Source organism: Bombus flavifrons, chromosome 9 (assembly GCF_040668555.2).
Source record: "Bombus flavifrons isolate JBK064 chromosome 9, iyBomFlav1_principal, whole genome shotgun sequence".
NCBI lineage: Eukaryota > Metazoa > Arthropoda > Insecta > Hymenoptera > Apidae > Bombus > Bombus flavifrons.
This window is the reverse complement of record NC_138450.1, coordinates 4697633-4719256: the sequence shown is the minus strand read 5'-3', so window position 1 is coordinate 4719256 and position 21624 is coordinate 4697633. Positions and strand designations below refer to the sequence as shown.

Genomic DNA, 21624 nt, shown 5'->3' with positions numbered 1-21624 from the left:
AGATATATATATATATATAATATAGTATATATAATATAGTATATATAATATAGTATATATATATAGATAGTATAGTATATATATATATATATATAGATAGATAGTATGGTATATATATATATATATGATATAGTATATGTAAGATATATATATATATAATATAGTATATATATATATATATAGATAGTATAGTATATATATATATATAGATAGATAGTATGGTATATATATATATATATATATATATATATATATATATATATGTATATATATATATATATATATATATATACATACACACAGAGTTATCCACTTACCTCGGAACCCGTGCTCGTGAGAACAGATAAGAATGACATCATACATATACGATTACTATTGCAATCAAATGTCGTTCGCCATCTATGAGCTTTTGTTAGAAGTATAATTAGGCGAGGACACAGACCAGTTTGATAATCGCCGATGGACTATAAATTTGAGGTCATAATAAGGAGAAAACGATCGGTGAGAAAGCGAGTCTCGCGTTCTCGCCCGACTATTTCATGTCCCTGCGTGCTCCCGAAGCTTCGAAGCAAACAAACGCACCCGATTCTGTTGCCACATATAACTTAATTTTTCACTTTTAGTAACTCATATCTTGGATTATGCTTACCTAAAATGTAATTACAATGTTTTGTTTAAAATTGTGTTTGAAGGCGCTGTGTTCTCGCCTAATCATACTTCTAACAACAGCTCATACATTACCATTCTCATATGTTCTCGCGAACGCGGGATCCGAATTAAGTGGATAATCCTGTAAGTATTAAAGATAGCAATTTATGTTTCAATATAAAAAAATAATCAAGTTCGAGAGGTACATTGGTATTAATACTTAACACTAAATTTTACTGTACATGTATAATCTTCAATTGTCATCATCATCTGATATATATCTTTTAATGACTTTTCTTCTCCGACTTCCTCTACCTTCAATCTTCTTTTCTTTCAATTTAATTTTTCTTCTAACACTAGAATCTGCATCTGATCCTTCTTCACCTTGATCTTATAAAAATTGCATGCACATAGAATCATTTTAGTCTTATTGTTTCATTTTCTTTTATTAAAGTGCGATAATAAGAAGTACCTTTATCATTTATGTCAGAAATATTGCCTTCCTCTTCAATTCGTTGACGTGCATCCATGAAAACAGATTGTAGAACAATGGAATCTTCGTATATGAGAGAAGCTTCCTCATTATAAATTTGTGCGTTTTTGCAAAGCTGCATAAAATCTTTTTCAAGCTCGTCAAAGTCAGTGTACTGTAATAATAAGTATAGAATAAACTTTATAATTGAAAGAATAGATATAATTACAATAATTACAAAATAGAGAATATATAACAAATAATATATATTTACCTTTCCATCTTCAATCTTTTGAAGTAATTTATTGATAGTTAATGGCTTTTTAATAATTTCATAATAATCCGGTAATTCTCTTTTAGATGGTAATTTCATAAACGGTTCGCTGAGAATTCTACCTGTGCTATCAGCGTAATTAATGACTGCCATAAGCAACTTCTTCAAAGTTCGTTTTATTTTTGGATCAATTGAAGTCTTTTTTCGTTTCTTTAGCATAGACTCGTTGTCTTCCTCGCCCTTTTTCTTCCGCCTCCGTGTATTCTTCTTTTTTTTATCGTCTTCCTCCTCTTCCTCATATTCAGCAACATCTTCGTCGATTGCTTTGAGCCATTCTCTTTCAGTTAAACTGTCAGTATAATCAACTTCTTTTCGTTGTCTCGAGCCACGCCCAAGGAATTTATCTTCTTCTTCTTCAGACGCCCACTTTTCAACTTCATCATCATCTTTTACTAACCAATCGGGCAACTCAGCTTCTTCTAATAATCGAGATTTTCTATTTAGACCTAGCTTTGCTTCTTCCCTTCTTCGTTCCAAATCTAATTTTTGGAATATTTCAAATTCACCTTCTGTTCGTGCGATCATCTGATTAACCGTTTCATCGTCTGGTACTTCATTTTCTTCTTCATCTTCAGCATCATCTTGATGCAAAATGCTTTGTAAAAATTGTTGTCGTTCAGAACCAGTGGACTTCTGATCGAACATTCCTGCTTGTATAATCTTTTCATCCATATTTAACTTGTATTTGGCTGCAGCTAATATTCTTTCTTCAACCGAATTAACCGTCATCAATCTGATTACACGCACTTCATTTTTTTGACCAATTCTGTGTGCTCTATCCTGTGCTTGTAAATCCTGGTGTGGATTCCAATCAGAATCAAAAATAATAACGGTATCCGCAGCTTGCAAATTTAATCCAAGACCACCGGCACGAGTTGATAATAAAAATAAGAAGTATTCAGAACCAGGATCATTGAATTTTTTTAGTAAACCTCCTCTATCCTCAGCTTTTGTAGCACCATCTAATCGTAAATATTTAAATCCTCTCCAATTTAAATAATCTTCCATAATTGTCATTAACTGTGTCATTTGGCAGAATAATAGTACCCTGTGATTTGTTACTTTCAATTTCGGAAGAATACGATCTAACAATTCAAATTTTCCAGATGCACGGTACAAATCGGGACCAGTAACGATACCAGATCCTTGTGTACCTACATGCTCACAGTATTTTTCTTCAATAGCTTGAAACATGAATGGGTGATTGCATAATTTTCTTAACTGCACAATAGTATTCATCAGAGCTTTAGCACCTCCTTTACCCTGTTTTCCTTTTTCTGAGCCATCAGTTAACAATACACCTTTGCTCTGCATGTGTTTATAGAGAACCTTTTGCAGTCCAGACATTTCACACTTTATAATATATTCTACTTTGTCGGGTAACTGTGACTCAACTTCTTTTTTTAAACGTCTCAATAAGAAAGGACGTAATACTTTATGTAATCGACGTATAATAAGAATAGTTTCTTCTTCATTTAGTTCGACTTTTTCGCCAGTGGTTGCAAATGGAGCATTGAACCATTGTTCAAAAGTACTGCAAGATTTGAAGATTGAAGGAAGTAAGAAATTTAATAATGCCCATAATTCAGGCAATTTATTTTGCAATGGCGTTCCTGTCAGTAAGAGTCGATGAGGAGCCAGATAATGAGTATTTAGCACTTGAGTTAGCTTACAATGGTGGTTTTTCATTCGATGTCCTTCATCTATAATCATGTACTTCCACTGCAATTTTGCTAAGACCGCTTTGTCTTTAATAACGTATTCGTATGTAGTAAGTAAAACGTTGAATTTAGTAGCTCTCATTTGAGACTGAATAGCTCTTCTGTTAGCTGGTGAACCTTTATATGATACAACTACGACGCTGGGGGCCCATTTCTCAAATTCAAGCACCCAATTTGATAACGTTCTAAAAGAAAGTATTAAACGTTAGAATAACATATTAAAAATATAATTTTCTTTTATTTTTTATATTTCTTATATTTTAGGATATTTAACAAAAGTAATACGTACGATAAAGGAACAATTATAAGGAATGGACCATTCACTTTTTTTTTCTCCATAAGATAAGTCACTAAAGCTATTGTTTGAATAGTTTTACCGAGACCCATTTCATCCGCAAGTATACCGTTCAGATTATTGTTAAATAATGAAACTAACCATTCCAAGCCCTAAAATTGATGGAAATTTTAGGATATATGTTGTAAAAACAGTTTTGAATGCTTGAAAACATATTAATATCAAACCTTTATTTGATATTCTTTCAATTTTCCATTGACCATGATAGATGCTTGCTCTGTTACTATCTCATGAACGGTGTGTGCAATACTATAATATGTTTGTTCTTCAGTTTTGTATTCATCATCTTCTACTTTGGCTTTCTGTATCGTTTTTTTAACTTTTTCTTCGTCTAAATCGCCAGTAGACTTTTCACCTTTTTCTTCACCTTCGTTTCCTTCTTCTTCATCATCTCCATCTTCTTCACTTTCTGATTCAATTGGTTCCCAACCTGGATGAGATTCTAAAAATGCTGAAAGTTGACTCATTAGTGGAGCTTCTTCGCCAGTTAATGTGCAGCCAGTAGCTGTTTCAATCACTCCAACACGAGTATCTTCATCTCCATCATCACCTTCTTCACCATCTTGTTGCTTCTTCTTTTTCTATATAAGTGATAACACAGTATTTATTAAACTGATTAATAAAGATTACTGAAAGCAGTAAAGAATATGTGTACCTTCTTAAGCTTCCGTGCTTCCACCTGCTTTTTCTTTTGTTCTATCTTATGTTGCTTTACCATCTCAGTAAGATTACCGATATATTCATCTGTCTGTGACAACAGAAATGCTAATCGTTTGTCTTTCTTTTGATCAATCAGTTTTCTGTAACCTTCTTCGTCTTCTGCCATTAGACGTCTCATACGTTCTTTCTCGATACGTTCTTGTTCTTTCTTCTGCTCTCTTTCAGCATTTGCATGATAATTGAGAACAGCTTTGTTAAGTCTGGCCAATTTGGCCACATTATTTCGATAAAATTCCTTGAAATCTTTACCATGTTGAAGTACAGAATTAATAAATTCCTGGTAAAATAACAATAAAGATTATATATCATTTTCTACTTAATAGCATTTTGAAAAGTTAGAAATTTGATTACCTGATGTTTCTGTCTGCGTTTACGTTCAGCTTCCAATTTTTGTTGTTTTTCGAGTTTCTCGGTAGCTCTAGCTTCTCGAAGACCTTGTCTTTTCGTACGTTTATAAGCCTTTACATTCACTGCACTTTCTAAAGTAGTATCCTTTCGAGTGCACGCTAAAATCTCTGATCGTAATTGTCTTTGAAAATTTAATACTCTAAGCATCCGTAGTTCTATTTGAACTTGGATACGAAGATCTTCTGGCATGTTAGTTGGTAAACTGTTCAATTGTTCCATTCGTAACGCTATGCGCGTTGCAACACTGTTTTCACGTTCTTGTAAAATCAGTAACGGGTCTAAACCAACTGGTTTTGCTACAGTTGTCACTTTGTTAGCTTTAACATATGGTTGAGGAGGAAGTTGTGGTGTCTGACAACCTGCTCTTGGAAAAATTGCTGGACCAATTAAGTTTGAACCAGAGATTTGTGGAGCTGTAGAAATAGGTCCTTGAGATGGATCCACAGGGGTACGTTGTCCTACACCTAAAGGGGGAGATGCTCCACCTATTTACATTAATTCTACATCAAACTCTCATTATAGATTATCCTACTCTATCTTTCTATTTTCACAATATGAATATCTACTCTTGTTGGAAAGAATATAATGAAGTTATAAATTAAACCATTAAGTGGATGCATCGACTGATCTAACTGAAGTTAAGACTGCACGCGTCCCGGACACGCAGAAAAATGTATTACTTTCATATGTAAAATAATACAAAACAAAACAAAACAAAACAATGCAAATACTAGAATAGTTAGCTAGAACGTAAAACTAATAATATTATTTCTATTTAATTTACCTTGAACGGCAAGTGCAAGTTGCTGCGATAATGGTTGATTTCTTGCTAATGATCGGTATGCCATTATTTGTATCCTGAAAATAATTATGTATAAAGAATTAATCTTAATAAATAATTGATACAATTAATTATACGTATATAATCGATTAACTAATATATTTCATATAACATACCGCAATTGTTGTAATTGTTGTGTAGTGAAAACTTGTTTCTCTCCCATGTTGCTTTGACGAGCCCTTAAAGCAAGTAACTGAGAATAACGTGGATCTTCTTGAAGTCCTTTCTCTTCCATAGTCTCAATAGCCTTTTGCAAAGAATTCATATTTTCTTGTATGACACCAGGTGAACCTCCAGGTCCAGTGGGGCCAATTTGATCAATACCAGTCTGATTTTAAAGAAAGTAATTATTTTCTGTATTACTTGAACTTGTAATTCAAGAATGCTAGAACATCGAGATTAAAGCTGAGATCTGATATCTTTTTTGTTTAACGTGGAGGAAATCCGCACGGACACCAGGTCGCTTCTGGGGAAAAGCGGCGTGGTAGTGCCGGACTCCAACCGACTAAAACCTCCACGATGACCGTCCCGGCTGCGATCGAGAGGGGCCCGGGAACCGGTGATACAATTTGACGAAAAATTATTTTATAGATTAAATTATTATATTTATTCACGTACGATTTTAATATGTCAATCCAGCGTTACAGTTATAAAATATAAAAAATATTTCACGCGAGATGTCAGATTGCAACACTAAACAGTTAACAGCCTGTTATTGATGTTAATCGCAATAGTCGATGACTTTTAAAATTAGCAGTAGACTGTTTATAAGCGATATGTTATCACTTGTAACTATATTGTTATTATATCTCAAAGCAAAATTAATCATATAGAAACAAAAACGAATATCCTAAAAAAAAAAAAGTTATGCCATATGAATGTGAGGAAACATTTTTAACTCTCGATTACAGACATTTATACTGTAATTAAACGAACTCAGCTTCGAAAACAGATTTAACTGATCGCATTGCAAACTTCAAATCAATACTTTTCAAGTTGAATTAAAACTACAATGTGGTATCTCAGATAGCGAATTCTCTTCGAATGTTTAGATTCAAGTACTTATGCCGTTTACACGATTCTGTATCTCTGATGTTAAAGATAAGAGGATCCCGACACGCGGTTCGCGCGTTCAATCGATCAGTCGTTCTGTCGAAGGCATCAGGATCGGCGATCATGTCGAGCGAGCTGGACATTAGGAATTACTTTGAGTTTGCCAAAGAGTTAATCTTGAAAGCAGGCGAAGTGAGTGATAATTATTCTCCTTTTCTGGTGAAATTCTATCGATATTAGCGCAGCGGTAGATATTATTACTAACATTAGATGTATTATTTCTCATTGAAAAGAGAAATTTTCAAAAACTTACTAATGAGATAATACGTTTTAAGATAATTTTAAGAGACAACTGAGTTATACCTTTTCTAACAATACCGATTTTTATCGCATTTTTAGAAATTACTCGTTTATATTCGTCATTTTGCCACCCTGAGGAAATTTTGAAAAATTCTCTCTGCATTTACACAATTTCATAATTAGTTAAACAATGGAAATACTTTGTTCGAATTCACGTTACATAATTCATAAATGAAACTTCAATTTTGTTCAAAAAGAGGTCGAATTAATTTATGCACTTAGTAAGTGTAACTACATATCCAATGTTAATTTATCTTGAAAGAGTTAAAAAGGAATATGTACAAGATTTGCGTTCGTTCAAAAATTCGGAATTCCTCTCAAGTTTTATATCTTTTTGACGAAACATTCGAATAAAAATGATTAAAATCGATCCTTTAGGAATTTGCAAAATTTAACCAATCAATATTTTAAAGAGCAATAAAATAAATTTCTCGAAGAATTATTAAATCAATTATCCAACATAACATCGATCAACTTGAGTATAAAGAAATTAAGTAGCTATTATAGTTAAAGGAATGATTTGTCTTTACTTATCATTGAGCTAACACCTATCAGATAATTTTTATCTGTGTTCCGCTTTTTCCTTAGGTATTTAAATGCGGTTTTGAAGGAGAGAAAATTGTAGAAGCTAAAGGTCATGAATGGGACCTTGTTACAGATTATGATAAAAAAATTGAAGATATATTGATCAAAAGTCTGAAAGAAAAATTTCCAGACCATGAGTGAGTAATCAACGCTAATCAATTAAACAGATATTAATTTAATTAGAATCACGCGAATTAAATATGGTCGCATGTAACCGGATTGCTAAAACAAAATATTAATATTTATTTAAAAATGCTTTTTTTACGATAGAAATATTTTTTGAAACAGATTCATTGGAGAAGAGACTACGGCTAGCGTTAAAAATGCGCCAGTGTTAACAGACAAACCTACGTGGCTCATAGATCCCATAGATGGAACTATAAATTATATAAATGCAAATCCGAACACCTGTATTTCCGTCGCCCTAGCAGTTTGCAAGAAAATCGTAGTAGGAATTATTTATAATCCAATCACTTCAGAACTGTATACCGCGATTAAAGGACACGGCGCATTTCTAAACGACAAACCTATTAAAACTTCACGCAATACTGGTAATGGTACTTTAAACGCTTGAAAAAGAAGTCGTTTCCATATCTATAAAAGATCTATAAAAACAATTCAAGATAGTTTTCAATTTTTTAATAATAGAAAAATTTCCAGTTTGTATGAGAAATAACTTCATTATCAACTTAAGTGGCGATAGTCATTATTCGTGGAGTATAAAGATGGAAAGAATAATTTCGTTCGAGAATTATAACGATTAATCTAACTTTTATGTCGGTTATCTTTTACAGAACTAAGAAAGTCTTTGATAGAGCTCGAGTTATTCTCGCTTCGCATTTCTTCAAAAAACCGAGATATCAGATGGGGAAGATTCGAAGCTCTTCTTAATGCTTCACAAGGGTGAGTGTTCATTTGAATTAAGAAGTATAATTAGAAAATAGAAAGAGAATTGAAGAGTGACCGATAAAGAATGAAATAAAGAGGAATAGAAGTAATGATAAAATTATTTTACGTAACTGGATGTCTAGAGTTAGATTTTTGGGATCAGCTGCGATGGCTCTAGCATACGTAGCAAAAGGCGCGATAGACTGCTTTCAAATGGATCATCTTCAACCTTGGGACGTAGCAGCGGGAGTGCTGATTATTTGTGAAGCAGGCGGCACGGTAATTGACACTAAAGGTGCGTTAATAAAATGGGTAAGAGAAAGGAAGAACCTTTTTTTTAAATTTAAAAGAACGACTGCTTCATGTTATACTACGATACTTTAATATTTTTCTTTGTATTCATTTCTTGGATTACTGTAACTGCGTTTCGGATCCAAATGTTACAATATTCCGAGGAACACTCTACGCTTTGATATTTTAATATTTTAATACTTAATTTTATATTTTATATTTCTAAATTAATATTAAATATTTAATATTTCTAAAAGTAATATACACTGATTATATTTATTATATTTAGTTTAATATACGTAATTTGATATGAATCGGCAAATGTGAAAATATTTAAATATCTTTTTATTTTTATCATTGAATAATTTGAAATTCGATTGCATAAATAACAGAACTAAACTTCTTGCAGACGAGGAATATAATGTGATGAAACCAAAAACAATTGCTGCAGCAAATGAAACACTAGCAGTGGAAATAAAGCAACTGATCACTGATACTGATCTGAAAATAATGAGGAAGAGATTGACCAGGACGTGATCAAATTTTAAATGGAGAATCAGCTCGATTATTATATATTCTAGTTATTATATACCGAATAAAAGTATTATTATATTCTTAATAATTTTGTTTAACCATTGATACCTCTTCTTCTAATTGAAAGAACAGGATAATTTTCAAAAGTAAAATAACGTGAAAGCAATGCAATGCTTAGAAGAAGAATGTCAAGATTTATTTGTAAGATTCTACGAATAAGACATTTATGATATTATTTATCTATATTATCTTAATTAAATAATATTAATTTAGTTAATAGGGAGTATTGAGACAAAGGTAAATAACATGATTCATGGAGCTTACAAGAGTCGCAAACAAGAGCTGTGAAAATTCTAAACAACCGAGTATACTTTAATTGATCCTAAAAAATAAAATAAGGGAATGTCATCTAAAAAATTCGAATGATTCATAAGAGAACCTAGATAATGATTGTTAAGAATTTGATCGACCTATGAGTAAGTACCATACAAATGATTTATTCAAACTACAAAAGGAATGTTGGTGAGTAAAATGTTCAAATATTATCTAATAAAAATATTATGGAAACTTGATGTATGTTTATGAAATTACTAACCAAAAGATACATATTAAACATTTACTCCTTTTATTTTCCAAATGTTCACTCAAAGTTCCATTCTCGTCAAATAAAAATTCCATGAGATATAGATATCAGAAAATTAAATAATTATTAAACTATAATTGGAAATATGTTAATATGTTAATGTGTTAATAAGATCCGTGAAAAGATACGGAACAATTGTAGACCAAGTGAAGTCTCTGCATACGTATCCTGTTTGGAATGGAACATTACTTGCCAGATAGCTACAGATACGGAAAAGAGTAGCCGAAGGTTGGTCAAGGAAGTATAGTGATTCATAAACATTTCAAATTATGGCTGGAAAAATTCACGGTCGAATAAATATTACAAGCAAAAACTGAATAAAAATGTGTGAATCTTGTGCAACGAACAACAATGAAGGATCGTGTTTTCATTGGAAATCGTCTAAACATATGCTTATGCTTTATATATAATTTAGAAAGGAAATAGATTGTATCTGGTAAAAAATACTAGTTGAAAAGAAAAAATAGGATATTAAACAATAAAACGATTTGAAAATCTCAAGGATGTAACAGGTGACATTTCCAGTTATTGAGCGTACATTCGCACATAACAGATGTTACATTCGTTTTAAAAATCGAATACTATCAATGGCTGAAACTTCACATTCAAATCAAGATAGTGTGTAATAAGCTATGAAACAATTAAATGATAATATATTTAATTTTATTATATTCCCTGTATCATTTCTCTATTAAAAAATTTGTTAAGTTTGAAAATGTGAAAGGATTACTAAATTAGTAAAATTATATTGAAGATTTTTTAAAGTATTAAAAGTTCTTTTTCTATTTCTTGACACAAAAGCAAGTTCGGAACGTGAAAATTCGAGGAGCGTACTTTACATACACGTTTATTAAATTTGATCAGCATAGTGTGAAAGGGTGATCGAGTCTCGGTAATTTACCTTGGCACAGTCTTTTACAATATACTTTTATGCGTTCGTTGTGTTGTTGCAGTAAAACCATCTGGCAAATCGCTAACTACATTTGATAATAATCTTTGCTCTCCCATAATAATCTCAATGTACGAAACGGTATCTGGGAATACGATATTTCCATGAGTAATGAGACCCGGTGCAAATCATTGCAATAATGCACAGAAATTACAGAATAAAGTGAATCACTTCTTACATGGAAAATTTTAAAATCCGCTCGAATTATTACGTAATAATATTCAGGAAATATTGTAAAATTAAATTATTTTCTTTAAAAAATTCTATATTTATTTCTCATACGTACGTTTCCAACGAATTTGCAAATACTACGCGAATACTATATACATCGCCAAATAATTAATCGGTACATGTTTGAAGAAAGCCAGTCATTGAAATTACAAACACGATATTTAAATAATGTAGGCAATTATGATGTATTAAGAAAGATAAAGAAGGAAAAGGGAAAGATTATTAACAATAAAAGTCAGTCGCTGAATATTGTCATTAAAATCCTATTTTGAGATTTTATCTCGAATGAATCGTAAAAGCCACTCTAAGTTGGAGCCGTAACGAATTTTTATGCAGACAGCTATTTACTAAATTAATCACATGATTAAAGCACAAAATCGCAGTGTAAACGTTACTATCTCGTAACACAATTTGAAGGAATGTCTATTTACGTCCAAAATGTGGAAAAACATAACTCCGAAATCATACAGTTGCAACACGGGGAAGAACTAAACGACAGATCGAGTCATCCTTGAATCGGTTTTTTTATGACACGTTCTAAGTCGGTACGAATAAAAAGTACGCGGTGCTGTTGCACCTAACGCAGTACCTGTTGATACGTTTTCACGTCAAGGATCTCGTGTTCGCTGTTCACTGGGAAAATCTGAAGAGATGGCACGCTACGCGGAAGATGTGTACTACGAGTTCGCAATCAAGTTGACTCATGATGCCGCACAAGTAAGCACGCATATATATATGTATAATGTCCGTAAGAAATAAAGGGTGTATAAGCAATTCACCTTTCTACTACTGGGTGGCATGCGATGATAAGACACGGATCATTGGTTGAATTTTAATTTTCGTTTGGCGTCGCTGAGTTGTAGATGGTCACTACAATAAGTTGAATTAGTTTTAGATTATGTTACTAATTTTTATTTGCATTCTATATTATAAAATTCTAATAAGTGACATTGACGGTATTTCTCACTTAAAATGAAATACTTTGATTCAAATTCTTGTGGATTATCTATGACGCAATTAGAATTAGTAAATATAAAAGTAATATTAATTTAGGAATAAATTTCAGTAGTTTATTTGTTTCTTCATTTATCAGAAATTTAAAGAATTAGAAAATTTAAGAGTTTTTTGCATAGCCCCAATATTGTTTCTCTAATTATGGAAAAAGTCAATAAGTCATTCTTGTTTAATTACTAATCGTTAAAATACTTTACATAAAAAGTTATCGAGGTCGGAAGAAATTGATTAAGAATTGAACAAGAATAGATTAGTTTTATTATTTGAATAAAATAAAACAAAGTATAAAGAAGTATGAAACATTCAAATAATACGCTAATGTTTAATTCAAACATGATGAATAGGCATCATTTAAGAAATTAAAAGATGTTGTGATTATCGATCCCTATCAAACTTTTACGTAATATGAATGGTTTAATGGTAACGAGATTCGTGGGCGTATATTACATTAACTGCATCAATTAGACTATTAGACGATTACTTCATCAAACATTTTATTTCCAAGCTAATCGATATAAAAATTTTAACGAATTATATCTTTGCACTTATGTTACATCAAAAATTATGGTTTTCTAACTATTTGAAATGCTAAAATTAATCGTTATTAAAAACAATAGTAATAATATACGGTATGCCGGAAATACGATCTTAACTACTTGATACATGGAAAAATAAGCAATAGGAAAAGTAGAATTCATTATTTATAGAGTTGGGGAAATACGATGAATCGAAGTGACGCACATTCATTTCTTGTTGTATAGATCTTTTCAAATTTCCTAATCAGAAGTGTTTTTTCAATAATTAGCGAAACTTTTGCAAGAGAAAGAAAAAATTTTAAGTTAGTGAAATAAATATTTTGAACTTAAATATCTGTTGAAATTATCGGTTATTAGAAATACGTAAAATGTTTATATCAGTTAATGTTAAGCTTATAATAAAAGATGACACGTAAAAACAAAATATTATTGATCTAGGAAATATTTTAATAAGAAAATATTGTGAAGTATTATCAATAAAGTTATCGGGAACTATGTTTTCTCGTGCAACTTCAAACAAACTAATTCTACGAAATTATTATTACTGTTATTATCTATTTATTTATTATGGCATCGACTAATAGTTCATTAGCGATCATAATTAAATTACATAAGTTAGTACAAGTATTATATATACTCATTAATATTATGTCTACGTATTGTACGAAATTATGCTTTCCTTAAAACCATTTAATTTTTGTTTACGATATTTTTCGCTGTAATAAAATTCTAAAAAAAAAAGGTTCGACAATATTTCAAATTATTAATTTTTACAATTTTCTATTAAAGATACTCAAAGCAGCTATCAATGGTGCAAAAAATGTCGATGAGAAGCAGGGTAATTGGGACTTGGTAACAGAATACGATCGAAAGATAGAGGAGGTGGTCATTGGTCAATTAAAATCGAAGTTTCCAGGCCACAGGTAAATATATTTATTTAAAATTCACTTTATAAACTTTATAAAAATTTTTGGGGGAGAAAAATGTATGAAAAATTTGGTGCCAGATTTATTGGTGAAGAATCAACTGGAAAAGAGCTTCCAGAGTTGACGGATGATCCGACGTGGATCATTGATCCAATCGATGGTACTACCAACTTTATTCATGGTCTCCCTCTTACTTGTGTCGTAATCGGTTTGGCGATTAATAAAGAAATGGTGATTGGCATCGTTTACAACCCTGTTCTTGAACAACTATTCACAGCGAGGAAGGGTCGCGGCGCGTTTTTAAACAACAAACCTATAAAGGTCTCTAATGTTCAAGGTAAATTACAATTTTGATTCACGAAGTCTAAGTTAATAGACATATTGTTAATAAATTGTCGCAAAATATTTGCTGCTTTAATGTGTCTTTACATATCAAAAGGTATCATTTTTCGACCGAATAAAACGGTGAATTCCGTATAGAAAAAATAAATATTATTCTGTATGTGTTTTTAAATCCTTATTCTTCGATATTAGAAATGTCCGATGTGTTGACAGATTTGTCGAAAGCTTTGGTCTGCATGGAAAGTGGTTTCATAAAAGTGCATCACATGAGGGAAAAAACTATCGAAAGAATAAGAACAATCGCTTTAGAAGCTCAAGGGTAAGGTACTCAAATATCCTATCATCTTTTTTTTTTAATTCAAAATTACTTAATAAATTGTATCTGTGTATTTCATATCTTTATATTTGTTATTTTCATGCCGAATGAACCCTGGATACCAGGAGTGTACTTTTCAAAACTCTATCATAGAGTTAATAATAACTCTATCTCTCTATCTATATAGTCGACTTACATAAAGTCTTTGTTAGAAAAATTTCACATATAAATGAATATACATATATTTCATTAATCCGAATTCAGGTAGAAAATCAGACTACTTCAATTTTACTTTTATTTTACGTACATTACATGCTTATGCATGTCTAGTAAAGTTACGATGTCTTATACCGAAGTTTGTCAAATAACAGTAAATTGCTAGTTCCTATTGCTGTATTTGCATTTCTAGGTATTTCTTTTTATAGCATTCGCACACTTGGTGTAGCGGCATTGACATTGTGTTATGTCGCAATGGGAACTATCGAGGCTTATTATATCGAGGGGCCAGGTATCTCCACGTGGGATATCGCTGCGGCATCGTTAATTATTTCCGAAGCAGGTGGTGTCGTTGTCGATCGTGAAACAGGTAAATAACTATTTATACACATGCCTTTTCTCAGTACTTTTTCATGATTGTAATATGTAATATGATATGTAATATGATATATGTAAACAAATATACTATAAGTATATTTAAAAAATTAGAATGACCGACAATTGACAATTAAAAACTTGTTATATAAAGTTTTCTAAAATTTCATTCTACACATAAAATTTAGTATTGACTTGAATTCAAGACATATATAGTATAAAAATAACAATACATGTTGCAGGTGAAAAGATTAACATCATGCTACCACGTGCAATTGGAGCATGCAATGAGAAGATTGCCGATAAATTGGTCAAACTTATTCACGAAGCTGATCAAAGAGCAAAATAAAGAAACTAATAAGTAATTTTCATCATAATTATAACAAGAGTAGTTCCTATTAGTTATATCTGACCTTTAATATATAGACTATAATGTAAGAATTGGGTGTATAGAATAAAATATAAGGAACAAAAATATTCAGAGAAAAAGTGATTTATATCTCAGAATTGAAATACGTAATAAATAAGCTGCAGATGTTTATGCAACTGCATATTTGTATAAAGCAATTCATAATAAAATATGACCTAAATAAAAATTTATATTATTTTTCAATTGTAGAACGTTTTCTTTGTGTATTATTAACAATGTACATTTTGCTTACTTCATGTGTTCTGCAAATTTTTAAGTACAATATGTATTATACAAATTTTACGTATACAAGAGAGTTTGAAAATTTTAATAAAAATTAGAATAATTTTCTTTGTAAATGCAAAATATGGAAACCTTTATTGAAACATGAGTGTTTACAATACTACACATTTTTTCATGTGTATTTAAACTTAATTTTTAGTCTATGATATTTTTAATGAAGTTTCAAGGACTAGTTTAATAAATGTAAAAATTTTCCATAATTTCTTTATATATCTAATATATGTGTATATATATCCTTATCACCTAACCTAATATAGAATATAGTCAATTAAAATTTCTTCTCTTTGTTATATTTATATTAATGTAAACCTACAACTAAGTATTAGTAATACGTATTTTGTTTGTGCTGATATTATAGTAAATCCAAATATAAAAATATAATTATCATAAAAATATACAACTCATCTTCATTTTTAATTAAACTTGGAAATTCTATCTTACTATAAAACCTTTATGTACATTGAGAATATTCGTATTTGTACATACCATTACGAAATATGCTTTGTTATAAAAACAAATTTCACTTCAACTATATGTTCAACCCTTTACAATGACTAAATTAATTACACTTTGCATTAACTTTAACCACAATCGATACAACCAATGAACACATACTATCGACCATTTTCTTGTGGTTATTATACCTCACCTGTCCGCATAGTGTCGATCACTACCTATAATCCACATCCATTAGTACATTGGAAATCGTGGCGGTCTGTTCAAAAGTACTTTCTACCTCTATGTATTTTAAATTTTTAAAATTACGTTATAGGGTCTCCCATATTAAATAGATGTGGTATTGATACGCGGCTAGTTAGTAAGGCAGTACTGTATTTAAAAACGTTGAATAAAATGAAACGATAGACTGCAGGACATCAATATGTTATCTTTTCATAATTACCTTAAAAAGTCTCTCAATAACCACATTGCTTTTATATTCTGTGAAACATCATCAATTAGATTTTTATGTTTAAGGAAATTCAAACTAGTGTACTTTAAAACGCCCTTGATTTCATATTGTATTAGAATAAATGTAGATTTAAAAAAAATATTTTTTAAACAAAAATATAGACATATTATCTATAATAATAAATATTAAATAAAAATGTACGCTTCCATACATGTATTCAATACATATCAGCTGATATTAGTATATAATATTGGTTTTCCATGCATCATCCTATGCGCACGCATGCAAGTCATTGAAAATGGCTGTGCTACAGGGTAGAAATTTGTCAAAAATACTGAGAAATACACCACTTATTAGCTTTATTAGAAAGTATGAACAGCTTGCTAAAGAGATTGACTACAGGGCTATGTTAAAAAATTTACGTAAGCAAAACATTTGTATTTGTGTAGAGTAATTCAAGGTTCTTTTCGTATTTTTGATAGGTTAAAATCTTATATAAGAACTTATATAAGACGATTGTTTGGGATGTAAAAATTTCATTAATTATATTTTTTTTATGTATTACAGATCCTTTTGAAAAGAAATATTTACCAGGCCCTTATCCACAAACGGAAGAGGAATGGATTGCTGCTGCAGAAAAGTATAATATGCATATTGATGAATATAAAGCTTATGCTCCAGATAAAGATAGTCTTATAGACTATCCAAATGTACCAATGATAAGCGCAGAAGCTAAAGATCCTTATTATCCTTGGGATCATCCTGGACCAAGAATATGTTATGGAGAAACTGTAGGTATTTGATAGTATTAAACTATAATTGTAACTTGATGCTAAATAATAAATAATAATAATAAATAATAATAATAAATTAATCTTGCTATTTCATTTGTAGTTACCTAAGCGTTTCGATTTGCTGCAAGGAGATCGGTGTAGCTATGGTGTTCGCCAACCCATCAGTGACCTGAAAGGTGCTGCTATTTATGTTGCCTTCGTAATAACTTACTGTGTGATCGATCACTTTTCAATTAATTGCAGTCAACCTAGAGTAAGATTATATCTTCATTCAAAAATAAGATATTGTAATTTTATGCTTAATGATTAATATATGAATATGCCCTTTCAGACAGCAAAACAATATCCAGGAAAAGGAGTGCATTATACTTTTGAACTAAAATAATTTTATGAATGTAGTCCATATATATATAGAATGCTACATGTATAGATATATATATGTAACAAAACGTATATATCAATTCTTCTTAATAAATTATATTATTATAGCCCATATATAGACAGTCGACATTTATTTCTATCTTAGAAAAAATATAGAATATATACAATAAATTTATATTTTTTATAATACTGTATCAAGAGTGTAATGGATATAAATTTTTATAATTGTAATTTTATTTATTATTATGCATATTTTAATATTTCATATTAGTCAGATTTTAACGTAATTAATATCTGTATTTGTTTCTAAATGAACTGTTGAAAGATTTTACATTACTTATAGAATTGGAGTTGTAACTTTTTAACTTTTATGAATAGAAAGTACTACGCCACCTGTCGTTGATTTTATTAGTCATGTAATTTGTACGTAACAAAGTGTCATTTACTGTTTATAGGTAGTTTAAGTTTATATTTTTCGTTGTTCTTTTAGTGCACAGAAAAAACTCTTATTTAAGAAATTTAATTTATAGTCATGAATGTAGGAAATGTTCAAGTACCGAATCTCGATAAAATTTTACGAGACAGTGATGAATCTGATTTTATGCCAGCAGCAGGGTATATTTACTTTCTTCATAAACTACTAATTGTATTAACATATAACATTAAAAAAATGTAATTGGGTATGACTCGTACGAAATATAATTTATATTTATATGAAGGTTATAGAATTTATAACCACTACAGAATTTAACATTATTCTTTTCTTGTGGTTTCTTTAATTTTAATTCAATTAATTAGCAATTGCAAGGACATGCTTAGAATAAATGTGTATTTTTTACTTTAGATCAAATTTGGCTGCTATTTTTGGATTACAAGCTAAGACATTAGATAGTTGCTCTTCGACAAAACAAATTTCTAAAAAATTAAATACACCCCGTACTTTGACTCAAACAATTTCGAACAAAACAGAAGTCATAATAGCTAAAGCAGTACATGCTTTCAAATTGTGAGTTTGAGTATATTTCCTTATTTTAATTGTTTGTTGTGGATATGTAATAATTAATGTTACTTATAGGCAAAATGGGGCTTACATTTCAATTGGCAAGCTTGGTATGGCTCTTACAGGAAATCTTGCAACAAGAATATATCAAATTGTATTATATAAAAGCAAACAAGAACATGTATCAGTTGTTACATTAACTCCAGATTTTTTATATGTAATACAACCAAACAATTATTCAAGTTATTATGATAGCAATAAGGAGAACTGGTCAATTTTATTTGAAAATAATGATATTTGCATAGAATTTGCAAGAGAAGTAGGTTTAGCAAGATATTTTTCAAAAAATGGGAGGATAGAAAATGTACTTTATCAAGATTTATCACCAGTTAATAAAGATGTAACAGTAAAAGAAGGAGACAATATATCCATCAAATATTTCATTGTAATGGAAATAACACAGCCTCTTAAAGACATTCCCACAACATTTCAAACAATGACAGTAGAAATATCTGTCGATGATAATTGGGAAAGAACACTTTTAGGGAGCGTTAAAGGATTAAAAAGAATATTATTTGTGCCTTCTAATAAACAGGTTTTACATGAGGTTTTAATAAACAACAGTACATTGCAAATGCACATGTATTTTAAACATGATTGTTTTATAGATTAGTCTAGGACCAGGATTTCCCAAGGAGAAAGATATCTTAATAGAAGTACAAGTAGTAGATATACAAACATCTGGGGAAACTGCCCATTTGCATAAAATTCCAAGTGGTAAAGCTTCTATTATATCACGAATGGCAAAAATGGGACAATCTATATTACCAAAACTCCCATCTACTACTACTGACTCTGAAGATACTGAAGTATACTCAAGTGCTTTTAGTCTAGTTATATATACATGTAATTGAATCAAGTCAATAATGAATAACATATTTGTAGGATGACATACCATATAAACCAATTCGTCAAAAGAAGGTAAGTAAATGTTTAATATAATTTTAAATAATATATTTGTAGCAAAATTTAATTTATATTTTGATTTAATTTTATAATCTCGTAATCTTAGGTCGAATCATTTCAAGAAGAATTACAGAAAAAACAATCTCCAGCAGAATCTGAAGATGAAGTATTAAAAAATTCACATAAGGCATTAAAACTAAAAAGTGATGTATCAACAACAAATACTCCTTGCAAATCTTTTGTTAATCCATCTGTGATTACTCCTCAATGGTCTCCCACGCAAATACAAGTATATAAATTTAAATGTGTTGAAAAATATATTTATTCTTGATGATCATCTTGTATTATTAACATGTGGATTTATTGTAGCCAAACTTTATTACCATGGATGGTCAGGTATATTCATTACAGTCACAGACAGTAACTTCAACAGTACCAACAATAATAGATCCAGGGTTAAATATGTTATTGTCTGAAACTCGAATGACAAATGCAGAACTTAGAATGGGAATGTCTAAGATAGCCGATAATGTGCAAAAAGTGCTTGACAAGGTACATATATGCTGAAAAACTTACATTTATTTATCAAAATACTATTATGTGTCATATATAGTTTCATGTTCTTGAACTTCAAAATGCTACATCTCCTATAAAAGATAAGACGGCTTTGGATAATATTCTGAAAATGTTGTTAGCCATGAGTACGTCTGAAGAAAAGGTTAATCAACCATACAAGAATATAGATAATATAGCTACTGATAATTTCACTCAATTAAATGAAATGAGAGAGAGAATAAGCATATTGGAAAAAGAATTAAATGAATCAAAAGGTAAAATGAATACTTTTATTAGTCATATAATGGGGTATATTGGTTATATAATAGTTCAATTTTTTATGCAGAACAAGTAAAAGATCTTGAAACTCAGAAACAATCTTTAGTACAAATTAATGAGAACTTGCACAAAACTATTAAAGAATTAGAAATATCTTTAGAAGATGCAAATATTGCATTCAGTAACATGAAGAAAGATTTAGAAGAAGCGAAGGAACGTAATAAAAGATATAAGGAAGAAACAGTGGTATTAGAAAACAAAATGCTTAAGCTTTCTGAAGAATGCAGCACCACTGAGCAAGTTGCAAGTTCTAAAGAAGTAAATGAAGTAAGGCTTTTCATCTACTGTTCTTATGCTATACTTTTTTTATATATTTTAATATTTATGATTGTGTTTCTTAGAATAATAATAAAAACAAGGAAATCAAATATATAATGAATAGAATTTACCACATTTTATCAGATAAATTTGTAGATGAATACTACTCTATAAGTTATATAAGAACAATAATAGCAACTACAATAAAAGTAAGTATATGAACAAGTTAATTCATATATACTTATATACTATTATAATCTTTAATGAAAATATAATTCTAGAATGTTACATTACAAGTTTTATATAATACTGATGAAACTAATGATGTTGAATTAGAATTACCTACTGATAATACAGAAACTGATGCTTCAAAAATTAGCAATACAGAACCAAAAATTTCTGACTTCAGACAGGTTTTAAGAAAATAATTATATAATTATTTTTATTCATATCCATTTTAATTCCAGATGTATTTCAAATCATGTTTTTCTACAGGTATCTTCTATATTACAAAATGAACCACCACCCATTCCCCCCATAGATACAGAAGATGATAATGACTGGCTACATTAATAATTATATTCTTTGGTTTATAATTCTATTTTGAAAATACACAAAAATTTATGTATAAAAATAGCAAAAGATAAAGTTTCATGTAAACTAGAAATTTGTAAACCACCCGAAGATATCTTTGAATTCTTTTGAAAAATCTGTATATTAATATTATTATTAAGTAAATATTATTTTGAATATATCGTTGACTTATCACTTTGTTGTAATACTAAATGATAGGTTATTATGTCTTATAACAGTTTATATAACTTCTGTTTATTTGATATCGAGGATAATCAATGAATTCATGCTTGTGAGAAATATTGGCAGATTATTTTGTGACCGGGATCAAATTACCCTAAATCTAAAAAAATATCTGAATGTGCAATAAATTACAAC

The 21624-nt window shown here is 30.0% G+C and overlaps 5 protein-coding genes across 7 annotated transcripts; 4 read left to right on the top strand and 1 right to left on the bottom strand.

Annotated features, from left to right (window-relative positions):
- Positions 1-355: 355 nt before the first annotated feature.
- On the bottom strand, positions 356-16124 carry LOC138183717 (ATP-dependent helicase brm). 3 transcript variants are annotated; one of them, XM_069121065.1, is made up of 11 exons: positions 15957-16124; positions 5616-5827; positions 5443-5516; positions 4602-5143; positions 4186-4527; positions 3698-4111; positions 3465-3622; positions 1395-3360; positions 1121-1295; positions 891-1038; positions 356-790 (listed from the first exon to the last, which is right to left on the bottom strand). In XM_069121065.1, the coding sequence occupies exons 1-10, from the start codon at positions 15957-15959 to the stop codon at positions 902-904; spliced, it is 4023 nt and encodes a 1340-aa protein (XP_068977166.1). In that variant the 5' UTR covers positions 15960-16124; the 3' UTR covers positions 356-790; positions 891-901. The 3 variants fall into 3 exon arrangements, with proteins under 3 accessions (XP_068977166.1, XP_068977165.1, XP_068977164.1); XM_069121064.1 differs by having other exon boundaries at positions 874-1038; positions 15957-16123; XM_069121063.1 differs by having other exon boundaries at positions 356-1038.
- Positions 6592-9298, top strand: LOC138183720 (uncharacterized). Its single transcript, XM_069121071.1, has 6 exons — positions 6592-6744; positions 7501-7634; positions 7786-8048; positions 8292-8400; positions 8529-8680; positions 9086-9298. The coding sequence occupies exons 1-6, from the start codon at positions 6592-6594 to the stop codon at positions 9211-9213; spliced, it is 939 nt and encodes a 312-aa protein (XP_068977172.1). The 3' UTR covers positions 9214-9298.
- Positions 11482-15354, top strand: LOC138183721 (uncharacterized). Its single transcript, XM_069121072.1, has 6 exons — positions 11482-11750; positions 13373-13506; positions 13590-13846; positions 14065-14170; positions 14593-14753; positions 15001-15354. The coding sequence occupies exons 1-6, from the start codon at positions 11685-11687 to the stop codon at positions 15105-15107; spliced, it is 831 nt and encodes a 276-aa protein (XP_068977173.1). The 5' UTR covers positions 11482-11684; the 3' UTR covers positions 15108-15354.
- Positions 16125-16540: 416 nt separating the features above from the next.
- ND-ASHI (NADH:ubiquinone oxidoreductase subunit ASHI) lies at positions 16541-17669 on the top strand. Its single transcript, XM_069121073.1, has 4 exons — positions 16541-16802; positions 16948-17171; positions 17275-17427; positions 17506-17669. The coding sequence occupies exons 1-4, from the start codon at positions 16679-16681 to the stop codon at positions 17557-17559; spliced, it is 555 nt and encodes a 184-aa protein (XP_068977174.1). The 5' UTR covers positions 16541-16678; the 3' UTR covers positions 17560-17669.
- Positions 17670-17964: 295 nt separating this feature from the next.
- Positions 17965-21396, top strand: LOC138183045 (FK506-binding protein 15). Its single transcript, XM_069119574.1, has 12 exons — positions 17965-18170; positions 18400-18561; positions 18631-19150; positions 19224-19424; positions 19501-19536; positions 19628-19810; positions 19891-20073; positions 20135-20351; positions 20423-20682; positions 20757-20882; positions 20955-21086; positions 21169-21396. The coding sequence occupies exons 1-12, from the start codon at positions 18088-18090 to the stop codon at positions 21244-21246; spliced, it is 2181 nt and encodes a 726-aa protein (XP_068975675.1). The 5' UTR covers positions 17965-18087; the 3' UTR covers positions 21247-21396.
- Positions 21397-21624: the final 228 nt, after the last annotated feature.

Bases quoted from the DNA above. Each gene is read 5' to 3' on its own strand.
- ND-ASHI (XM_069121073.1), top strand. From the start codon at position 16,679: ATGGCTGTGCTACAGGGTAGAAATTTGTCAAAAATACTGAGAAATACA. The intron at 16,803-16,947 runs GTAAGCAAAACA...TATGTATTACAG, and splicing joins GGCTATGTTAAAAAATTTAC to ATCCTTTTGAAAAGAAATAT. The intron at 17,428-17,505 runs GTAAGATTATAT...ATGCCCTTTCAG, and splicing joins TTAATTGCAGTCAACCTAGA to ACAGCAAAACAATATCCAGG.
- LOC138183717 (XM_069121063.1), bottom strand. The intron at 5,517-5,615 runs GTATGTTATATG...AATTATTTTCAG, and splicing joins CAACAATTACAACAATTGCG to GATACAAATAATGGCATACC. The intron at 5,144-5,442 runs GTAAATTAAATA...TAATGTAAATAG, and splicing joins ACTTGCACTTGCCGTTCAAG to GTGGAGCATCTCCCCCTTTA.
- LOC138183045 (XM_069119574.1), top strand. From the start codon at position 18,088: ATGAATGTAGGAAATGTTCAAGTACCGAATCTCGATAAAATTTTACGA. The intron at 19,811-19,890 runs GTATATAAATTT...GATTTATTGTAG, and splicing joins GGTCTCCCACGCAAATACAA to CCAAACTTTATTACCATGGA. The intron at 20,074-20,134 runs GTACATATATGC...TGTCATATATAG, and splicing joins TGCAAAAAGTGCTTGACAAG to TTTCATGTTCTTGAACTTCA.
- LOC138183721 (XM_069121072.1), top strand. From the start codon at position 11,685: ATGGCACGCTACGCGGAAGATGTGTACTACGAGTTCGCAATCAAGTTG. The intron at 14,171-14,592 runs GTAAGGTACTCA...TTCTTTTTATAG, and splicing joins ATCGCTTTAGAAGCTCAAGG to CATTCGCACACTTGGTGTAG. The intron at 14,754-15,000 runs GTAAATAACTAT...TACATGTTGCAG, and splicing joins CGTTGTCGATCGTGAAACAG to GTGAAAAGATTAACATCATG.
- LOC138183720 (XM_069121071.1), top strand. From the start codon at position 6,592: ATGTTAAAGATAAGAGGATCCCGACACGCGGTTCGCGCGTTCAATCGA. The intron at 6,745-7,500 runs GTGAGTGATAAT...CTTTTTCCTTAG, and splicing joins TAATCTTGAAAGCAGGCGAA to GTATTTAAATGCGGTTTTGA. The intron at 8,401-8,528 runs GTGAGTGTTCAT...CTGGATGTCTAG, and splicing joins CTTCTTAATGCTTCACAAGG to AGTTAGATTTTTGGGATCAG.